Source organism: Bombina bombina, chromosome 5, assembly GCF_027579735.1.
Source record: "Bombina bombina isolate aBomBom1 chromosome 5, aBomBom1.pri, whole genome shotgun sequence".
Classification (NCBI taxonomy): domain Eukaryota; kingdom Metazoa; phylum Chordata; class Amphibia; order Anura; family Bombinatoridae; genus Bombina; species Bombina bombina.
This window is the reverse complement of record NC_069503.1, coordinates 90,930,236-90,949,539: the sequence shown is the minus strand read 5'-3', so window position 1 is coordinate 90,949,539 and position 19,304 is coordinate 90,930,236. Positions and strand designations below refer to the sequence as shown.

The 19,304-nt window shown below is 36.4% G+C and overlaps 1 protein-coding gene across 1 annotated transcript in view; it reads right to left on the bottom strand.

The window, feature by feature from the left end:
- The window catches only part of LOC128661347 (zinc finger protein 850-like), a 396,731-nt gene extending 378,018 nt beyond the window's left edge, over positions 1-18,713 (bottom strand). The window contains exons 1-2 of the mRNA XM_053715611.1: positions 18,383-18,713; positions 15,441-17,321 (exon numbers count right to left, since the gene is read on the bottom strand). Coding sequence (XP_053571586.1) covers positions 15,441-17,321; positions 18,383-18,401 — 1,900 coding nt within the window. The 5' untranslated portion in view covers positions 18,402-18,713. The remainder of the gene's footprint in view (positions 1-15,440; positions 17,322-18,382) is intronic.
- Between the last annotated feature and the right edge of the window lie 591 nt (positions 18,714-19,304).

Here is a 19,304-nt window from a genome sequence, read left to right as displayed (position 1 = left end):
ATCAATCAATTTTTAAAACCAGCAGCTGTGTAAATGCACACACAAATAGAGGACCCACCATTGACTTCAACAAGGGTAACTGAAGCACAAGCCCACACTTCAGAGACTCAGGCCCAATCCCTAGAGATAACAAGGGAAGATCTGCAGAAATTAGCTGTCGCATCTTTCTTACAACCAGGAAGAAACCATTCAAAATTTACTAGATAAAGTAGACGACTTGGACAATAGGGGCCACAGAAATAATCTGCGGTTCAGAGGTGTACCAGAAACCATTACACCCGCGGCATTACAACGATACCTCCAGGATCTCTGCAGAACGTTGAAAGGCACAAGCACATACTCAAAAGTAATAATGGAAAGGGCGCATAGGGCCCTTAGGGCGAAACCTCCAGCTAAAGACCCACCGAGTTATGTGATAGTAAAATTCTTAAACCATAGAGACAAGGAGGTTATATTGTGACAAGCCAGACTGAAACCTCAGTTTACTCATGCAGGAGTACTGATTCAAGTATTTGCTGACATCAGCCCTACCACACTCCAAAAGCGTAGGGAGCTACAGTTTATAACCTCAGTCTTAAGAACAAAGAAGATCCAATACAGATGGGGATTCCCGGTCAGTATAACAGCCACAAAATGCGATAAGACTACCATATTCAGAAGAATGGAAGACATAAATGACTTTTGTGAAACGCTGCAAATCCAAATATCACTGCCCGGGAACTTCTCACCTCAGGAAAACAGACCACAGCCAGTAGATCACAAAAGGAGAGATGATTGCAGAAGACCTACAATCAACAGTACTAACCACAGCCCATCACAAAACCCAGACAGGCCACCGCTGTCACAAAACACAGAGGGTATATTGTCTGATTGGAATCTGATAAACTGGGATGAACCCAGCAGAGGCTAAGCCTTCAGAGCATTGTATATTGTCTGAAGAGTCCATAGGCTCTGTGCCTTCCTGGCACCACAAACAGCTTCCAATCCTGACAGACTCGCAACGGAATTCACAATCACCCAGGATGGTCTTGAGATGGATGTCCCTTGGGACAAGAGAACCAGACAAAACCACCAAGGGAGTGATTCTTTTGATCGGTTGTCCAGTGAAAACTGTTGAGACAGATCATAATGATTGCTGTTCCACTGTTTCAGCATGCACAGTTGCAACAGTCTGAGGTGATACCTGGCAAAGGAAATGATGTCCATGCTGGACACCATGAGACCAATCACCTCCATACACTGAGCCACAGATGGCCTTAAGGAGGTCTAGAGGGCAAGACATGTTGAAGCTAGCTTGCAACGTCTCTGGTCTGAGAGAAATATTCTCATGGTTTCTATTATAGTACCTGAAAATTCTACCCTGGTTCTTGCTACAAGAGAACTCTCTCTATATATTTATTTTCCACCCATGGGATCAAAGAAGACAGAGGAGAGATTCTGAATGGTCCACTCTTTCGAAAAATTTCTTGGAGCCATAGCTAGACCAAACGTAAGGGCAATAAACTGGAAGTGCTGGTCCAGGAATGCAAACCTTAGGACTGGAAGTGGTCCTTGAGGATTGGTATGTGAAGGGAGCATCCTTCAGATCTATCATGGTAATGAACTGCTCTTCACGAACGAGGGGAAGAATGGACCTTATTGTCTCCATCTTGAACGAGGGGACATTTAAAAACTTGTTTAAGCACTTTAGGTCCAGAATCGGATGGATAGTTTCCTCCTTCTTTGGGAAAAGGTTTGAATAGTATTCCAAACCTCTCACTGCAAAGGACACTGGGACAATAACTATTAAGAGGACAGATCCCATACACACCCCAAAAAGGCTTCCCCCCTCTCTAGTCAGGATTATAGGAGAGAGAGGAAGAATCTTCCCTTGGGTGGCTGAGACTTGAAACCTATCTTGTAACTCTGAGCTAAGACCTCCAGGACCCATGGATCCTGCACATACCTGAACCAAGTGACTGAAAAGAGCGAGTCTGCCCCCAACACAATCCATAAGAGGACCAGGGACCACTTATTCATGCCAACTTAGACACGGCAGGCTTCTTGTTCTGCTTGGATTTATTCCAGGACAGAGCCGGCTTCCAAGAGCTCTTGGTTTGCTCAGGCTTAGTGGAGTACTGCAGACATGGGATTTATCAGAACAAAAGGAACAAAAATTGTCCCATAGACTAGTTCATATTCTCTTGCGGTAGGAGGGCAACCTTGCCACCTGTGACCATGGAGATAATTGAGTCCAGGCCTGGACCAAACAAAATTATTCCCTTAAAGGGGAGGGAAAGAAGTCTAGACTTAGAAGTCATACCCGCAGACCATGACTTCAGCCAGAGCCCGACAGGCCTGAATAGAAAAAGCTGAAGCCTTAGCATTCAGGCAAATAATCTGCCTAATAGCATCACAGATAAAAGAATTAACAACCCTCAAGGATGTAAATCTTTCCTGAGTAATGTTGAGGGGACCCTCTACCCAGATCAAATGCTATGAGTCACACCAGAAGGTAGTTTCTCCAGCAACAGCCGCCGCCGGTTAAAACAAATATCCTGTATGTTGAAACTTCTTAACAGAGTTTCTATCCTTTATCCATGGGCTCTTTAAACGAAGAGCAATTCTCAAGCAGGATAGCATTCCCTTAAAGCAAGGGTGAAGATAGCGCCATCCCTTTTAGGGACAGAACCTTACAACTCCACTGAGAGTCCAAGACCGGGAACAATTTGTTAAAGGAAGAAGAGAGGAACAAGGAATCTGATCCTGTCCCATTCCTTCTTAATAATGTTCGCCATCTAACAGGAGCAGGGAAGGATAAGGTACCACCCTGTCCTCAAACTCTATCCAAGTTAGGAATCAAAGGTTCATCAGGCAATTTGGCCTCTGGAACCTCTGAATTCGCCAAAAACTTCCTTTAGAAGAAAGCGCAAATTCCTAAAACTAAAGTCTGGTTCCTCTGCAGCCGGAGGATTAGAGGCAGCAGACTCCGACCCAGAATATTCATACTTTGAAATCTCGGAAAGAACTTCATCCTTGGATAACCTATCAGAGATATCCAATAAATTATTTGATGTACTCTGTGAAAGAGTGCAATATGTAACCTTTCGCTTGCGCTTAGCAGGGCGAGGTAAAGCATTAAAGGCCGCAGACACCGCCATCTGAACTGCGCAGTAACGTCTGGCAGGAAAAAGGCCCCCTCCAGATGGAGAATCAGCAATGCTTTGGGAAATTGCATGTGTAGAGGGAGCTTAATGTAGGGTACGTACCTCACTGGACGACAACTCCTCAGAGGTGGACTGCTCAGTGGTATCAAACATGTTTGAAATAATCACATTATCAAGGCATATGGAACATAATTGAGGGGGTAAATATAAGGCCTCCTCAGACTATAAACAGGAATTACTCTTAGGAATAGAGGGAGTACCCTCTAAAATAACAGAATCCTCCATCGCTAGAGCAATAACAGGAGAATTATAGAAAATAAAACATCCTATTTAATTAAAAAAAAAAACACCTTTATATCCCAATGGCTGGGGCACTCATCCCCTCCCATGACCCAGACAGTACAGAGATTTATGGACTTCTCTCTGATAGACACCCGGTCAGGAAAAAGGGAAAGGACAGCTTATGAGCCCATAACATCTCACACATAAAAGCAGCATAAAATCAAATAAACATAAGATTATTCCCCACTGTTCAATAATCCCCCTCAGGAGATATTAACCCTTGATTCTATACAGATAAAAGGAGTCACACTGTGACCGTCTTCTTGCATTAGCATACATGTATAAAAAATCAATCTCACCAGAATCTATGCCGTGGAACAGTAACATGGCCCTTCAAGTGTCAGATAGTAGCATCGCTTCTGAGATGGACTTGAGTGAATAAAGCAGGAAGCGAAACTCGTCAATGCTGATTGTTTAAGGAGCTGTTAATTTGAGCTGGGATGGTTTCACAGAAAGACTCTCCCTGCATCTCCAGAATCTAACTTTCATCCAAGCTCTCACTGAGAGGCTGACAGGACTACTTAAAACTCCAGTCCCATCTCGAAGAGTACTACCCTCCATAAGAGACTACTCCGAAATCTTCTGACACTTCTCTTCCAACCTCCTGTGACAAAGGCAAAGAATGACTATGGTTATGAGGAATGTATTTAAGCCTTTGGCTGGGGTGTCAGAGTCAGTATTTCACGCAAGTAAGGAATACAGCTGTGGACTCTTCCCATATTAAGATGGAAATATATTTGAAACACAGCTAAAAAAAAACCAAAAAAAACTCATTGATGGATATATATGGACATGTAAACAAAAAAAATATATATAAATAAAAAAAAAGATACTACACTTTAAGAAAAAAATTTTTGGTTGTTGATAATCCTTGATGTACATTGAACTAAAAGTCATCTACATCTATGTTCAATGAAATAAACCAAATAATAGGTATATGAAAAATTTTTAAATAGAAAAATGGTTACATTTTCATTTAAACATAAATCACATTTCACTGTTACAATAACACAATAGAAAAAAATGTTATATTCACCCAATAGCCAACCGTGTGGCATGTCTCCATGTTCAAATGATGCAAATAATGCTGATTGTTTTAGAATGTGGAAATCATGGCATGACCCTGGAAATCCTGAACGCACAGCCCAAATTCTAAAGTTTGCATCACACGCTGCCTGTACATTGAGTGAATGGAAGTTTTTTCTATTCCTATACTGCTCCTCCCTTAAGGATGGTGGTCTTAGAGCAATATGGGTGCAATCAATTGCACCTAGAACATTAGGCATGCCTTTATTGTGTGCCATTCCTGCACATTTTTGGGTACATAAAAAAAAACTTTGTCAGATGCTTCAGAATAGATTTTAAAACAATCCTTAAATGTCTGCAAAATGAAGGCTGACTCATGCCCACCACAGCACTAGAGAGAGCCTGAAATGAGCCTGTTGCCAGGAAATGCAAAACAGCCAATAATTTTAACAATCCAGGTATAGCCCTTTGTTCTTCTTTTTCTAGGATCAATGCCATTTTGTATAAGGGCATAGAGATTGAGTATACTCTCCCTATTAATCATAAATTTTGCGTAATCTCCTTATCTGACAATGCCTGAAGTCCACAACAGGGTAGAAACACTCTGGACACTCTTTGGCGTCTCCGCAAGGGCATATTTGCATCATGTAGACGATTTTCACAGCCCCTTGCCAATGAAATAGCAGCCAAAATTAAGAAGTATTCCATTTTCTCTCGCAAAAAAATTTGAATCAATTCAATGTTCTCCACAGTGGTTATGGAGAACTTTCATTGTCGTATTTGTAGGAGAATTTCCGGTTCTCCTAAGGCGCAAAATAATGCTAAATCTGATTTCTGGTGATTAGTGAGGCGTATTTCTAAAGATACCACGGAAAAAGCGAATTTTTAAGCATTCTTTGGTGCACATGTGGGAGAATTTTCCGGTTGTATTTGCTTAATTTTAGGCGTATTTTGCTTTGATAAATAGGAAAAATATTACGACAGCGTATTTATAGGCGCAAATGTAGGAGAATTACAATGATAAATGGAGCCCTTTATACAGTACCTTATAGTAAAATATAACTCCTGGATCAAAAAGAAACAATTTATGGGCAGATATGTGATGCTGCTATGTGCACTTTTAGTTTTCAGGACTGAAAAATACACAAAATTCAGACTTAAATTATAGGAAAATGGGGCAAAATAAATAATGAAGGTAAATATAATAAATAAAGCAAATTACAGAGAACAACCTTATGGATTACAGCTACTTTATTAGAAAGAATGCAGCATTATCAGGACCATTCTTATGCGTTTTGCTCTTCAGACGTCTCTGATGAGGTCACGATAATACTGCATCTTTCTAATAAAACCGTCTTTATGAATAGGACTGTTCCCTGCTGTCTGTTTATTACAGTTTATATGTAGTGAATAGAGGAATCACTATAACAGTGGGGACCCTTTGTACCACTGAAGTGTTGGAGTGCAGCTGCCGGAGGAAACCTACAGCTACACAGGAAACTTGCCATGACCGGAAGTGACTAGTAGCACAAGAGAGTGCATACGGATCGATAATTCAACTGGAGGCAAAAGTGAGTGACACCCAGACATACCGTAAGCAAGCGGATCACTTGCAAGGAGCGGAGAAACATTAAAACGGCTTCAACATTAAATAGTGAGTGAGTGAAGTTATTTCTATGTGTTTATTGCATTATTAGTCACTGTACGTTTGTGACACACAGATAATATCCTAGCACACAGCTGATATAACAATACTATTAGACATTAAATAGTGAGTCAGTGAAGTTATTTCTATGTGTTTATTGCATTATTAGTCACTGTACGTTTGTGACACACAGATAATATCCTGGCACACAGCTGATATAACAATACTATTAGACATTAAATAGTGAGTCAGTGAGGTTATTTCTATGTGTTTATTGCATTATTAGTCACTGTACATCTGTGACACACAGATAATATCCCAGCACACAGCTGATATAACAATACTATTAGACATTAAATAGTGAGTCAGTGAAGTTATTTCTATGTGTTTATTGCATTATTAGTCACTGTACGTTTGTGACACACAGATAATATCTCGGCACACAGCTGATATAACAATACTATTAGACATTAAATAGTGAGCCAGTGACGTTATTTCTGTGTGTTTATTGCATTATTAGTCACTGTACGTTTGTGACACATAGATAATATCACGGCACACAGCTGATATAACAATACTATTAGACATTAAATAGTGAGTCAGTGACGTTATTTCTATGTGTTTATTGCATTATTAGTGACTGTACGTCTGTGACACACAGATACTATCCCGGCACACAGCTGATATAACAATACTATTAGACATTAAATAGTGAGTCAGTGAAGTTATTTCTATGTGTTAATTGCATTATTAGTCAGTGTACGTCTGTGACACACAGATAATATCCCGGCACACAGCTGATATAACAATACTATTAGACATTAAATAGTGAGTCAGTGACGTTATTTCTATGTGTTTATTGCATTATTAGTCACTGTACGTTTGTGACACACAGATAATATCCCGGAACACAGCTGATATAACAATACTATTAGACATTAAATAGTGAGTCAGTGAAGTTATTTCTATGTGTTTATTGCATTATTAGTCACTGTACGTCTGTGACACACAGATAATATCCCGGCACACAGCTGATATAACAATACTATTAGACATTAAATAGTGAGCCAGTGACGTTATTTCTGTGTGTTTATTGCATTATTAGTTACTGTACGTTTGTGACACATAGATAATATCATGGTACACAGCTGATATAACAATACTATTAGACATTAAATAGTGAGTCAATGAAGTTATTTCTATGTGTTTATTGCATTATTAGTCACTGTACGTATGTGACACACAGATAATATCCCGGCACACACAGCTGATATAACAATACTATTAGACATTAAATAGTGAGTCAGTGAAGTTATTTCTATGTATTTATTGCATTATTAGTCACTGTATGTTTGTGACACACAGATAATATCCCAGCACACAGCTGATATAACAATACTATTAGACTTTAAATAATGAGTCAGTTAAGTTATTTCTATGTGTTTATTGCATTATTAGTCACTGTACGTCTGTGACACACAGACACAGATAATATCCCGCCACACAGCTGATATAACAATACTATTAGACATTAAATAGTGAGTCAGTGACGTTATTTCTATGTGTTTATTGCATTATTAGTCACTGTACGTCTGTGACACACAGATAATATCCCGGCACACAGCTGATATAACAATACTATTAGACATTAAATAGTGAGTCAGTGAAGTTATTTCTATGTGTTTATTGCATTATTAGTCACTGTATGTTTGTGACACACAGATAATATCCCAGCACACAGCTGATATAACAATACTATTAGACATTAAATAGTGAGTCAGTTAAGTTATTTCTATGTGTTTATTGCATTATTAGTCACTGTACGTCTGTGACACACAGACACAGATAATATCCCGGCACACAGCTGATATAACAATACTATTAGACATTAAATAGTGAGTCAGTGACGTTATTTCTATGTGTTTATTGCATTATTAGTCACTGTACGTTTGTGACACACAGATAATATCCCGGCACACAGCTGATATAACAATACTATTAGACATTAAATAGTGAGTCAGTGAAGTTATTTCTATGTGTTTATTGCATTGTTAGTCACTGTACGTTTGTGACACACAGATAATATCCCGGCACACAGCTGATATAACAATACTATTAGACATTAAATAGTGAGTCAGTGACGTTATTTCTATGTGTTTATTGCATTATTAGTCACTGTACGTTTGTTACACACAGATAATATCCCGGCACACAACTGATATAACAATACTATTAGACATTAAATAGTGAGTCAGTGACGTTATTTCTATGTGTTTATTGCATTATTAGTCACTGTACGTCTATGACACACAGATAATATCCCGGCACACAGCTGATATAACAATACTATTAGACATTAAATAGTGAGTCAGTGACGTTATTTCTATGTGTTTATTGCATTATTAGTCACTGTACGTTTGTGACACACAGATAATATCCTGGCACACAGCTGATATAACAATACTATTAGACATTAAATAGTGTCAGTGACGTTATTTCTATGTGTTTATTGCATTATTAGTCACTGTACGTCTGTGACACACAGATAATATCCCAGCACACAGCTGATATAACAATACTATTAGACATTAAATAGTGAGTCAGTGAGGTTATTTCTCTGTGTTTATTGCATTATTAGTCACTGTACGTTTGTGACACATAGATAATATCACGGCACACAGCTGATATAACAATACTATTAGACATTAAATAGTGAGACAGTGACGTTATTTCTATGTGTTTATTGCATTATTAGTCACTGTACGTCTGTGACACACAGATAATATCCCGGCACACAGCTGATATAACAATACTATTAGACATTAAATAGTGAGTCAGTGAAGTTATTTCTGTGTGTTTATTGCATTATTAGTCACTATACGTCTGTGACACACAGATAATATCCTGGCACACAGCTGATATAACAATACTATTAGACAACGAAAGTATAAGTAAAGTTGTTTTCCTAGGAATAATTAGTTTATACTACAGTCTCAAGGTGTTTACTGTCCCTTTAGTCAGATCTAGCTTTGTGCTATCTTGTTGTGAGTCCTTGTTTAATGAAGATAACATTGTGACAAATTTAACAAGAAATTGATTACTTAGGATATAATAATTATAGTGACGTTATTTCTATGTGTTTATTGCATTATTAGTCACTGTACGTCTATGACACACAGATAATATCCCGGCACACAGCTGATATAACAATACTATTAGACATTAAATAGTGAGTCAGTGACGTTATTTCTATGTGTTTATTGCATTATTAGTCACTGTACGTTTGTGACACACAGATAATATCCTGGCACACAGCTGATATAACAATACTATTAGACATTAAATAGTGTCAGTGACGTTATTTCTATGTGTTTATTGCATTATTAGTCACTGTACGTCTGTGACACACAGATAATATCCCAGCACACAGCTGATATAACAATACTATTAGACATTAAATAGTGAGTCAGTGACGTTATTTCTCTGTGTTTATTGCATTATTAGTCACTGTACGTTTGTGACACACAGATAATATCCCGGCACACAGCTGATATAACAATATTTTTAGACATCGAAAGTATAAGTAAAGTTGTTTTCCTAGGAATAATTAGTTTATACTACAGTCTCAAGGTGTTTACTGTCCCTTTAGTCAGATCTAGCTTTGTGCTATCTTGTTGTGAGTCCTTGTTTAATGAAGATAACATTGTGACAAATTTAACAAGAAATTGATTACTTAGGATATAATAATTATTGTCTGTTATTAATTAATGGGATATAAAGGTGTAATAATGTTTAAATATATTAGATCAGTTTATTGTTGTACCACTGATTGTATATAACTATGTGTTTAACTCCTGCAAAGTCAGCTATAGAGCAGCAATGTACAACTGGGAGCTAGCTGAGCATATCTGGTGAGCCAATGACAAGAGGCACGTGTGTAGCTACCAATCAGCAGTCTGTTCCCAGGATAACAGAAGTTTGAGAACAGAAGTAAAATTAAAAGAGTCATAAAATGACACATTCTGGGGTCAATTTATTAAAGTGCGAGCGGACATGATATGATGTAGCATACGCTGTCAGCATTTATCATTGCACAAGCAGTTATTGTGAATTGCTTGTGCAATGCCGCCACCTGCAGATTCGGGGCCAATTGGCCGCTAGCAGGGGGTGTCAATCAGCCTGATTGTATAGGATCGGGCGGATTGATGTCCGCAGCCTCAGAGCAGGTAGACAAGTTATCGAGCAGCGGTCTTTAGACCGCTGCTTCATAATTGCTGTTTCCAGGGAACCTGAGGGCTCGCGCAGAAACAGGGGCATCAAGCTCCATTCGGAGCTTTATAATTCGGCCCCCAAATCTAAATCATGAAAGGGACACTAAACCCCCCAAAAATCTTTCATGATTCAGGTAGAGAATGCAATTTTAAATAACATTCCAATGTACTTCTATTATCTAATTTGCTTCATTCTTTAGAAATTCTTTGTTGAAGAAATATGGGTGAGCCAATCACACGAGGCATCAATGTGCATCTAACAATCAGCAGTTACTGGGCATATCTAGATATGCTTTTCAGCAAAGAATATCAAAAGAATGAAGCAGATTAGAAAGTTGTTTAAAATTGAACGCTCTTTATAAATCATGAAAGAAAAAATTTGGATTTTATGTCCCTTTAAGTATAATTTAAGTAACAGAAAATGTCTGTGTATAAAGTCTTGCTGGTGATTATTAATCTGGGTTGGTGAAGGTTGGGGGTTAATTTGATATTGTTTTATGTACTGTTAAAGGGACAGTAAAGTAAAAATTAAACTTAAATGGTGTGGATAGAACATGACGTTTCAAACATCTTTCCATTTTATTTATATTATAATGTGTGCTTAGTTCTCTTAGTATCCTTTGTTAAAGAGTAATCCTAGTTAACTCAGGAGCGTGCACGTATCTTCAGACAGCAGAGTTTGCAAGAACATTTATAGCAATGTTATACATAGTAACAAACACTGCTGCACAGAGTGCTAAATACACGTGCGCACCCCTAAGCTCATATACTATCAGCCTCCTAAGTTTACTCTATAACAAAGGATACCAAAAGAACAAAGCAAATTAGATAATAGAAGTAATATGAAAAGTTGGGTAAAATTGCTGCTCTGAGTTAGATTTAGCTTTTGTTTTTGATGACGTTTTCCTAATTATTCTGTGATATTGTGTTGTTAATTAAACAAAAAACACAAAATACTGGTCTGGATTACAATCATTTTTTATTTGCATGAAAAAACATTGTATATCATTATAGTAAACAGCAGCATTACATGATATATGCACACAATTGTATAAATATACCTAACACTTGTGCTCTTGATACAAAGGGATTTATCAGACATATAACGTTCCCTTTATATATATATATATATATATATATATACATATACAGTATGTGCTATTATCAGTTCTTGTGGCTTCTAACTAACATGAAAACATCTAACAGACATAATATCAAGTTACAGAACATGACACACATATTACATACCCAGTATACATGTAGGTTATAGTAGCCATTTAAATTAAACTGATTATGATCACATGACACACATATTACATACCCAGTATACATATAGGTTATAGTAGCCATTTAAATTAAACTGATTATGATCACATGACACACATATTACATACCCAGTATACATGTAGGTTATAGTAGCCATTTAAATTAAACTGATTATGATCACATGACACACATATTACATACCCAGTATACATGTAGGTTATAGTAGCCATTTAAATTAAACTGATTATGATCACATGACACACATATTACATACCCAGTATACATGTAGGTTATAGTAGCCATTTAAATTAAACTGATTATGATCACGTATGTACCGGTTACTGATATTGTGTCTCATGAAATAAAATCAGTTTCCCCTCAGTAATTCCTCTGGTATATAACATGTACAATGCTAAGCATCTATTGCTATAAGAAAAGCTTTATCCACATGATGTGTGCAAAGAAGGAGAAGCGATATCAGCGCAGAAACAAGAAGTCGCTAAGCTAGCAGTGAAAAATAGAGAATCCCTATACCTCAAAAAACAGATACTTACAAAACACCCTCATATAACAGAGAGAATACACTGCAGCGCTGTAAAAATATGGCTTAAAGGACATCAAATGACAGAGTTGAATTAGTATTGGAAGTCTATATGAGAGGCCAAAAAACATTTAAAAAATATATATGCAACAATAAAACAAACACTTGCTAAAGTGTAGCATCCATTAAAACAATTGAAAATACATGACATACATACATAAAATCATACAAGTTTAAAATAGGGGGTTGGATCCAGCAAGTAAACTTTAAACTGTTTTCGGCGAAGAGAAAAATCTCAAATCAGAAGATACGCAAGAACCAAAGCAAAGGTGTTTAAGGCCGGGAGTTGGTTCGTTGTTTTCTTAGGTAGCAATCAGGCTCCTCCAAAATACCTGTTGTGCTTGTTCTTTTTCAAAGACGCTTCTTCTTGGTGGTGTTTTTTAAAATACAAACTGCTAGGGATTCTAGCCTTCTTTGCACCTCTAGGACCATGGATGCCCAAATGGGACACAAACAGCAAGATAGAGAAACGCGTTTCAGCCGTAACTGACCTTTTTCAAGTTCTAAAGAGTAGTGCACCCTTACTGCTTAATATACTAATCCATATGCAAATGAGGTAATCTTAATTATAAGCAATGTATTAATAATACTTGATTGCATACAATATTTATCATATGCAATATATTGATAGTAATTTATTATGATTTTAGAAGGTTTTATAATTAAATGGAATAATCGTATTTAAAAGTTTTAAGCAGAACAAGTGTACTATTACAAATCCTAATGCCCAGAAGGGGCGATCAGACAAGCAAAACAATGAACAATAGGGAGAGATCAAACACAATAAAGTGTATCTAAATGTATAAATCTAGTGATAGTGTCCCTAATTTTTAAAAGGGATAAAGTGGAGAATAATTGATATAGATAAAACATATGCCCTAAATTATTCAATAAGACAAAAATAAATTAATTTAAAATGAAAAAGGATATATAGTAGGATGAATATTAAACTTCATATTTTAATCATTTAGAAAATAAGACCTTTTCTAAATGATTAAAATATGAAGTGTAATATTCACCCCACTATATAATATTAAATATTGCCTAAACAGATTCACTAAATTAATAATGTTTTACCTTTTTAACACGATTATATTAGTTAACATTATTTAACTTTGCAACATTATATACATTACTACTATAAGGTCACAAACATGCTGCTGTTTTCTTTTCTCCTTTTTCTTTTTTTATTTATATATTTTTGTCTTATTGAATAATTTAGGGCATATGTTTTATCTATATCAATTATTCTCCACTTTATCCCTTTTAAAAATTAGGGACACTCACACTAGATTTATAAATTTAAATACACTTTATTGTGTTTGATCTCTCCCTATTGTTCATTGTTTTGCTTGTCTGATCGCCCCTTCTGGGCATTAGGATTTGTAATAGTACACTTATTCTGCATATAACTTTTAACTATGATTATTCAATTTAATTATAAAACCTTCTAAAATCATAATAAATTACTATCAATATATTGTATATGATAAATATTGTATGCAATCAAGTATTATTAATACATTGCTTATAATTAAGATTACCTCATTTGCATATGGATTAGTATATTAAGCAGTAAGGGTGCACTACTCTTTAGAGCTTGAAAAAGGCCAGTTATGGCTGAAACGCGTTGCTCTATACGCTCTATCTTGCTGTTTGTGTCCCATTTGGGCATCCGTAGTCCTAGAGGTGCAGAGAAGCCTAGAATCACTAGCACCTCGGATTTTAAAAAATACCGCCAAGAAGCGTCTTTGAAAAAGAACAAGCACAACGGATATTATTTCGGAAAAACCTGATTGCCAATGGGACCTTTTACCTAAGGAAACTACGAACCAACTCCTGGTGTAGGTAAGCCTTAAACACCTTTGCTTTGGTTTTTGCGTATCTTCTGATTTGAAATTTTTCTCTTCTAGCTCCTTGCCGAAAACTGTTTAAAGTTTACTTGCTAGATCCAACCCCCTATTTTTACATGGACTTTTAAACTTGTATGGTTTTATGTATGCATGTCATGTATTTTCAACTGTTTTAATGTATGCTACACTTTAGCAAGTGTTTGTTTTATCGTTGCATATGTTTTAAATTAAATGTTTTTTTGCCTCTCATATAGACTTCCAATACTAATTCAACTCTGTCATTTGATGTCCTTTAAGTCGTATTTTTACAGTGATGCAGTGTATTTTCTCTCTGTTATCCACGTGATGTGCACATTAACCTTTTAATGCCGTTATGCCATTCTACTCCGTCATAATTACACTGGGCTTTAGAGCCGTTATGACGGAATAGAACGTCATAGCCAACGGCTGTCCTGAAGCCTTCTGTGCTTCTTGGATTTGATCGTGGTCTGGAGGGCATTCCTAGGGTAGTAGGGACGCCCCCCAGATGCGATCCAATAATTGAAATCTTGCGATCGTATGCACGATCGCGTGGTTTCAATTTGTCTACATCGGAACGGTTGTTCTGATGTAGACACTTTAACCCAGTCACGAAAGGGTTAAATATATCTCCCAGATGTCAATCATTTGAGACTGATGTTCTTGTTTATATAATTTTCTAACACTATATTCATATAAAGACTCCTTTATTCTGTAAATATAATTATTTTCTCCTCTGTAACTCAAACGTACAACTCCTAACACTGGCATATTAATAAACAACACTGGGGGTGCTTTGGTGGTGAATGGTTGTGTAAACTGGTCAGTATGAGGACAGATCTGTATATTCCTGTGTCATGTTTGGATTCTATCACATTTATATGAGAGAAACTGAGGTGCACATATATAGAGGAACAAAGAGATATAGAGATTTTGTAACTGGGATTTAGAAAGTATTATTTACAATAACATCATTTTTGATGCTACTATTTAGAGAGTTTGTCCTCTTTAGGATAATTGTAAAAAGGTTTGTACACTGTGTATATAAAGTTTGTGTGTGTGTAAATATTTGGTGTTTTGTGATACCCGATTTCAATAAAAACCTTTTTTACACTTTCTAAACATGTGAAAGGTTTCTTCCCTTGTGAATCCTTTCATGAGTTTTCAGATTACCCTTATCTGTAAATCCTTTTCCACACTCTGTACATGTAAAAGGCTTTTCTCCTGTGTGAATCCTTTCATGAGTTTTCAGACAATCCATTCGTGTAAAACCTTTTCCACAATCTGTACATGTGAAAGGCTTTTCTCCTGTGTGAATCCTTTCATGAGTTTTCAGATGACCCTTATCTGTAAATCCTTTTCCACACTCTGTACATGTAAAAGGCTTTTCTCCTGTGTGAATCCTTTCATGAGTTTTCAGATTACCCTTATTTGTAAATCCTTTTCCACACTCTGTACATGTAAAAGGCTTTTCTCCTGTGTGATTCATTTCATGAGTTTTCAGACTTCTCTTATGTGTAAAACCTTTTCCACACTCTGTACATGTGAAAGGTTTTTCTCCTGTGTGATTCATTTCATGAGTTTTCAGACTACTTATTTGTGTAAAACCTTTTCCACAATCTGTACATGTAAAAGGCTTTTCTCCTGTGTGAATCATTTCATGAGTTTTCAGACTACTCTTATGTGTAAAACCTTTTCCACACTCTGTACATGTGAAAGGCTTTTCTCCTGTGTGAATCCTTTCATGAGTTTTCAGATGACCCTTATTTGTAAATCCTTTACCACACTCTGTACATGTGAAAGGCTTTTCTCCTGTGTGAATCATTTCATGAGTTTTCAGACATTTAATTTCTGTAAAACTTTTTCCACACTCTGTACATGTGAAAGGCTTTTCTCCTGTGTGAATCCTTTCATGAGTTTTCAGATAACCCTTATCTGTAAATCCTTTTCCACACTCTGTACATGTGAAAGGCTTTTCTCCTGTGTGAATCCTTTCATGAGTTTTCAGATTTCTTATTTGTGTAAAACCTTTTCCACAATCTGTACATATGAAAGGATTTTCTCCTGTGTGAATCCTTTCATGAGTTTTCAGACCACTCTTATGTGTAAAACCTTTTCCACACTCTGTACATGTAAAAGGCTTTTCTCCTGTGTGAATCATTTCATGAGTTTTCAGACATTTAATTTCTGTAAAACTTTTTCCACACTCTGTACATGTGAAAGGCTTTTCTCCTGTGTGAATCCTTTCATGAGTTTTCAGATTACCCTTATTTGTAAATCCTTTTCCACACTCTGTACATGTAAAAGGCTTTTCTCCTGTGTGATTCATTTCATGAGTTTTCAGATTACCCTTATTTGTAAATCCTTTTCCACACTCTGTACATGTAAAAGGCTTTTCTCCTGTGTGAATCCTTTCATGAGTTTTTAGATAATCCTTATCTGTAAACCCTTTTCCACACTCTGTACATGTAAAAGGCTTTTCTCCTGTGTGAATCCTTTCATGAGTTTTCAGATGACCCTTATCTGTAAATCCTTTTCCACACTCTGTACATGTAAAAGGCTTTTCTCCTGTGTGAATCCTTTCATGAGTTTTCAGATTACCCTTATTTGTAAATCCTTTTCCACACTTTGTACATGTGAAAGGCTTTTCTCCTGTGTGAATACTTTCATGAGTTTTCAGACTACTCTTTACTGTAAAACTTTTTCCACACTCTGTACATTTGTGTGGTTTCTCACCTGTGTGAATCTTCTGGTGTTCTAGTAGATGAGACTTCCATCTAAAGCTTTTCTCACATTCTGTAGATTTGAAAGGTCTCTCCTTTGTATGAATCATTTGGCTAGACTGTAGACTTTTCCCTTCTTTAATATGTTTTGAAAACACAGTAAATGTGTGTGGTTTATCCTCTGGGATAATAATTTCATTAGATAAGTCATAAATGTTGTCCTCTTGTTTGATGACTAAATTACTCTCAGTACATAATGATTGCTGCCCAGTTCCATCCAATTCACCATCTTCTTTAAATATCTGCTGTGCTATCCCCAATGTTTGTGAATATTCATTAGTGTCTAAGACTTTTGGAGTTTCCGGTATAATTCTGATGCTTCCTGTAGTGAAAGATGGATATGAACTATTGATTGTCAACAAGTGATTGTCTTCATAAAAAGAAATGGAAAAAAGAAAAATATGACTGTTTATTCATTATAATATAATCCATCTCAATAAAAAAACTTTTTTTATACTCAAAAATGTCTTCCTTTTTGTATTTTTACATTTATTTACCTGTAAATCACAAATTAAAAAAGTATGACATAGAATGTAAACATTACTACATCATAGTAACCTAAATTACTGATGAAAACAAGTTATAGGGCCACATTAAACAAGGTGCGTGTGGATAATGTTCTCAGCCAGGGAACAAGTAAATCTGTATTATGGGCAAGAGAGGTGGCATCCACCATCCTCATTTAACTTTGCACAAGCAACTGCACATACAGCCCTGCCCGGCTTATGCTCAACCAGTTGGGTGAGAACATGATGTCTTAATTATCACAGAATAATAATCAGTGTGATATGTTTTGAGAGGGTAAGAAGCAGGGACCTTATGATAATCTTTAGCTTTCGGCTGTAGTTGTTTGATTTATATAAACAGCCAAAAACTTTATTAGTTTAATAATACTCACTGTAAAATGAAACACACAAATCAGTGGTGGCTCTGGGGTGAGGAACACTGGGGGAATTGTGGGTGTCTCACACATGGGAACAAGGTAGGCATAAGTGTAGTTATGGGTGTTCCATGAGCGAGGTCAGGGCAGGGGAAGGTGGAGTTGCAGGTGTTCTGAGTAATGAACCAGGTCTGGGGTGGGGAGTTGTGGGTGTTTCACACATGGGAACAAGGTAGGTGTAAGTGTAGTTGTGGGTGTTCCATGAGCGAGGTCAGGGCAGGGGAAGGTGGAGTTGCAGGTGTTCTGAGTACTGAACCAGGTCAGGGGGTGAGGTTAGGCAGTTGTTGGACATGATCTGTCTAAAAGCACAGAGGAGTAGTATTTTTTACCTTCCTCCTCAGCCCAATGGATGTTGCTCCTTCTTTATAACTGTCACTGACACAAATGTTCTTAAAGACGCAGATATAAATATAATAGTTTATATTTGTTTAATGAGTGATCTATTCTATTTTCCCAGTAATTAAAGTCAGCATAATATCTATTTTACTCACCTAACACATATGAGTTCATGCTGATAACAGGCTCCAATGTCTGTGCTCAGGAAGAAGGTTCCCTTATTCACTCCAGTTATATCAATACCTGATATCTCTCAGTGCTCTGGTCGTGTCTGTAAAATGTATTTTAAATGGTTTAGACAGATAATAATAAATAATGGTTCTGATTAACTGTATGTATGGTATAATTAAAGGCACACATAACAGTTCATGTGATACAGATCAGCTGATTAGATTATTACATATGTGATGTTGATTCAGCACAATCATTTAGTACAGTTAGCTCTGTGGGTGCTATAATTGCCCCTTAAATATGAATCTTCCCAGATCTATACAATATAATGGTAGAACATCTATTTAAGTGGGGCCATATCACAGCTTTACAAATATATTATAATCTTTGTTTTTATCATTTATATTAAACAATATTTTCTCCTGAAAGAAATGTTAAATATCAGTTGTTTAAATATAAGTTAAATTGGATACTGCAGTATTGGTATTGTACTTCCTACTAATTCTCACTGTCATACATTTTTTCATGTGCTCCATCCCCAGTCCTTTAACTTCTCCTGGTCAATACTGAGTTGTGCTAAATCACACTGCAAGGGGGTGTGGGAGAGAAAGGCACTAACATGTTCATTGCAATTGTTTTCTTGGATAGAGTTAAGAAAATAAAGAATTTGTGTTTACATAGAGTGATAATATAATGAGATGTTCTTTTGGCAAATTCAAGTCCATTTAACAGGACTATAAAATATAGAATTACAAAACCACAGATGCATAATAAAAATACAATGCAATAAAAAACTTACTATGACTTTTAAAAGAGCAATATATTATTTTCTGATAAATGTAGTTCTGCACCTGTACCATGTGACAGCTATCAGCCAATAACAGACTCCTGCATATGCTAAGTAGG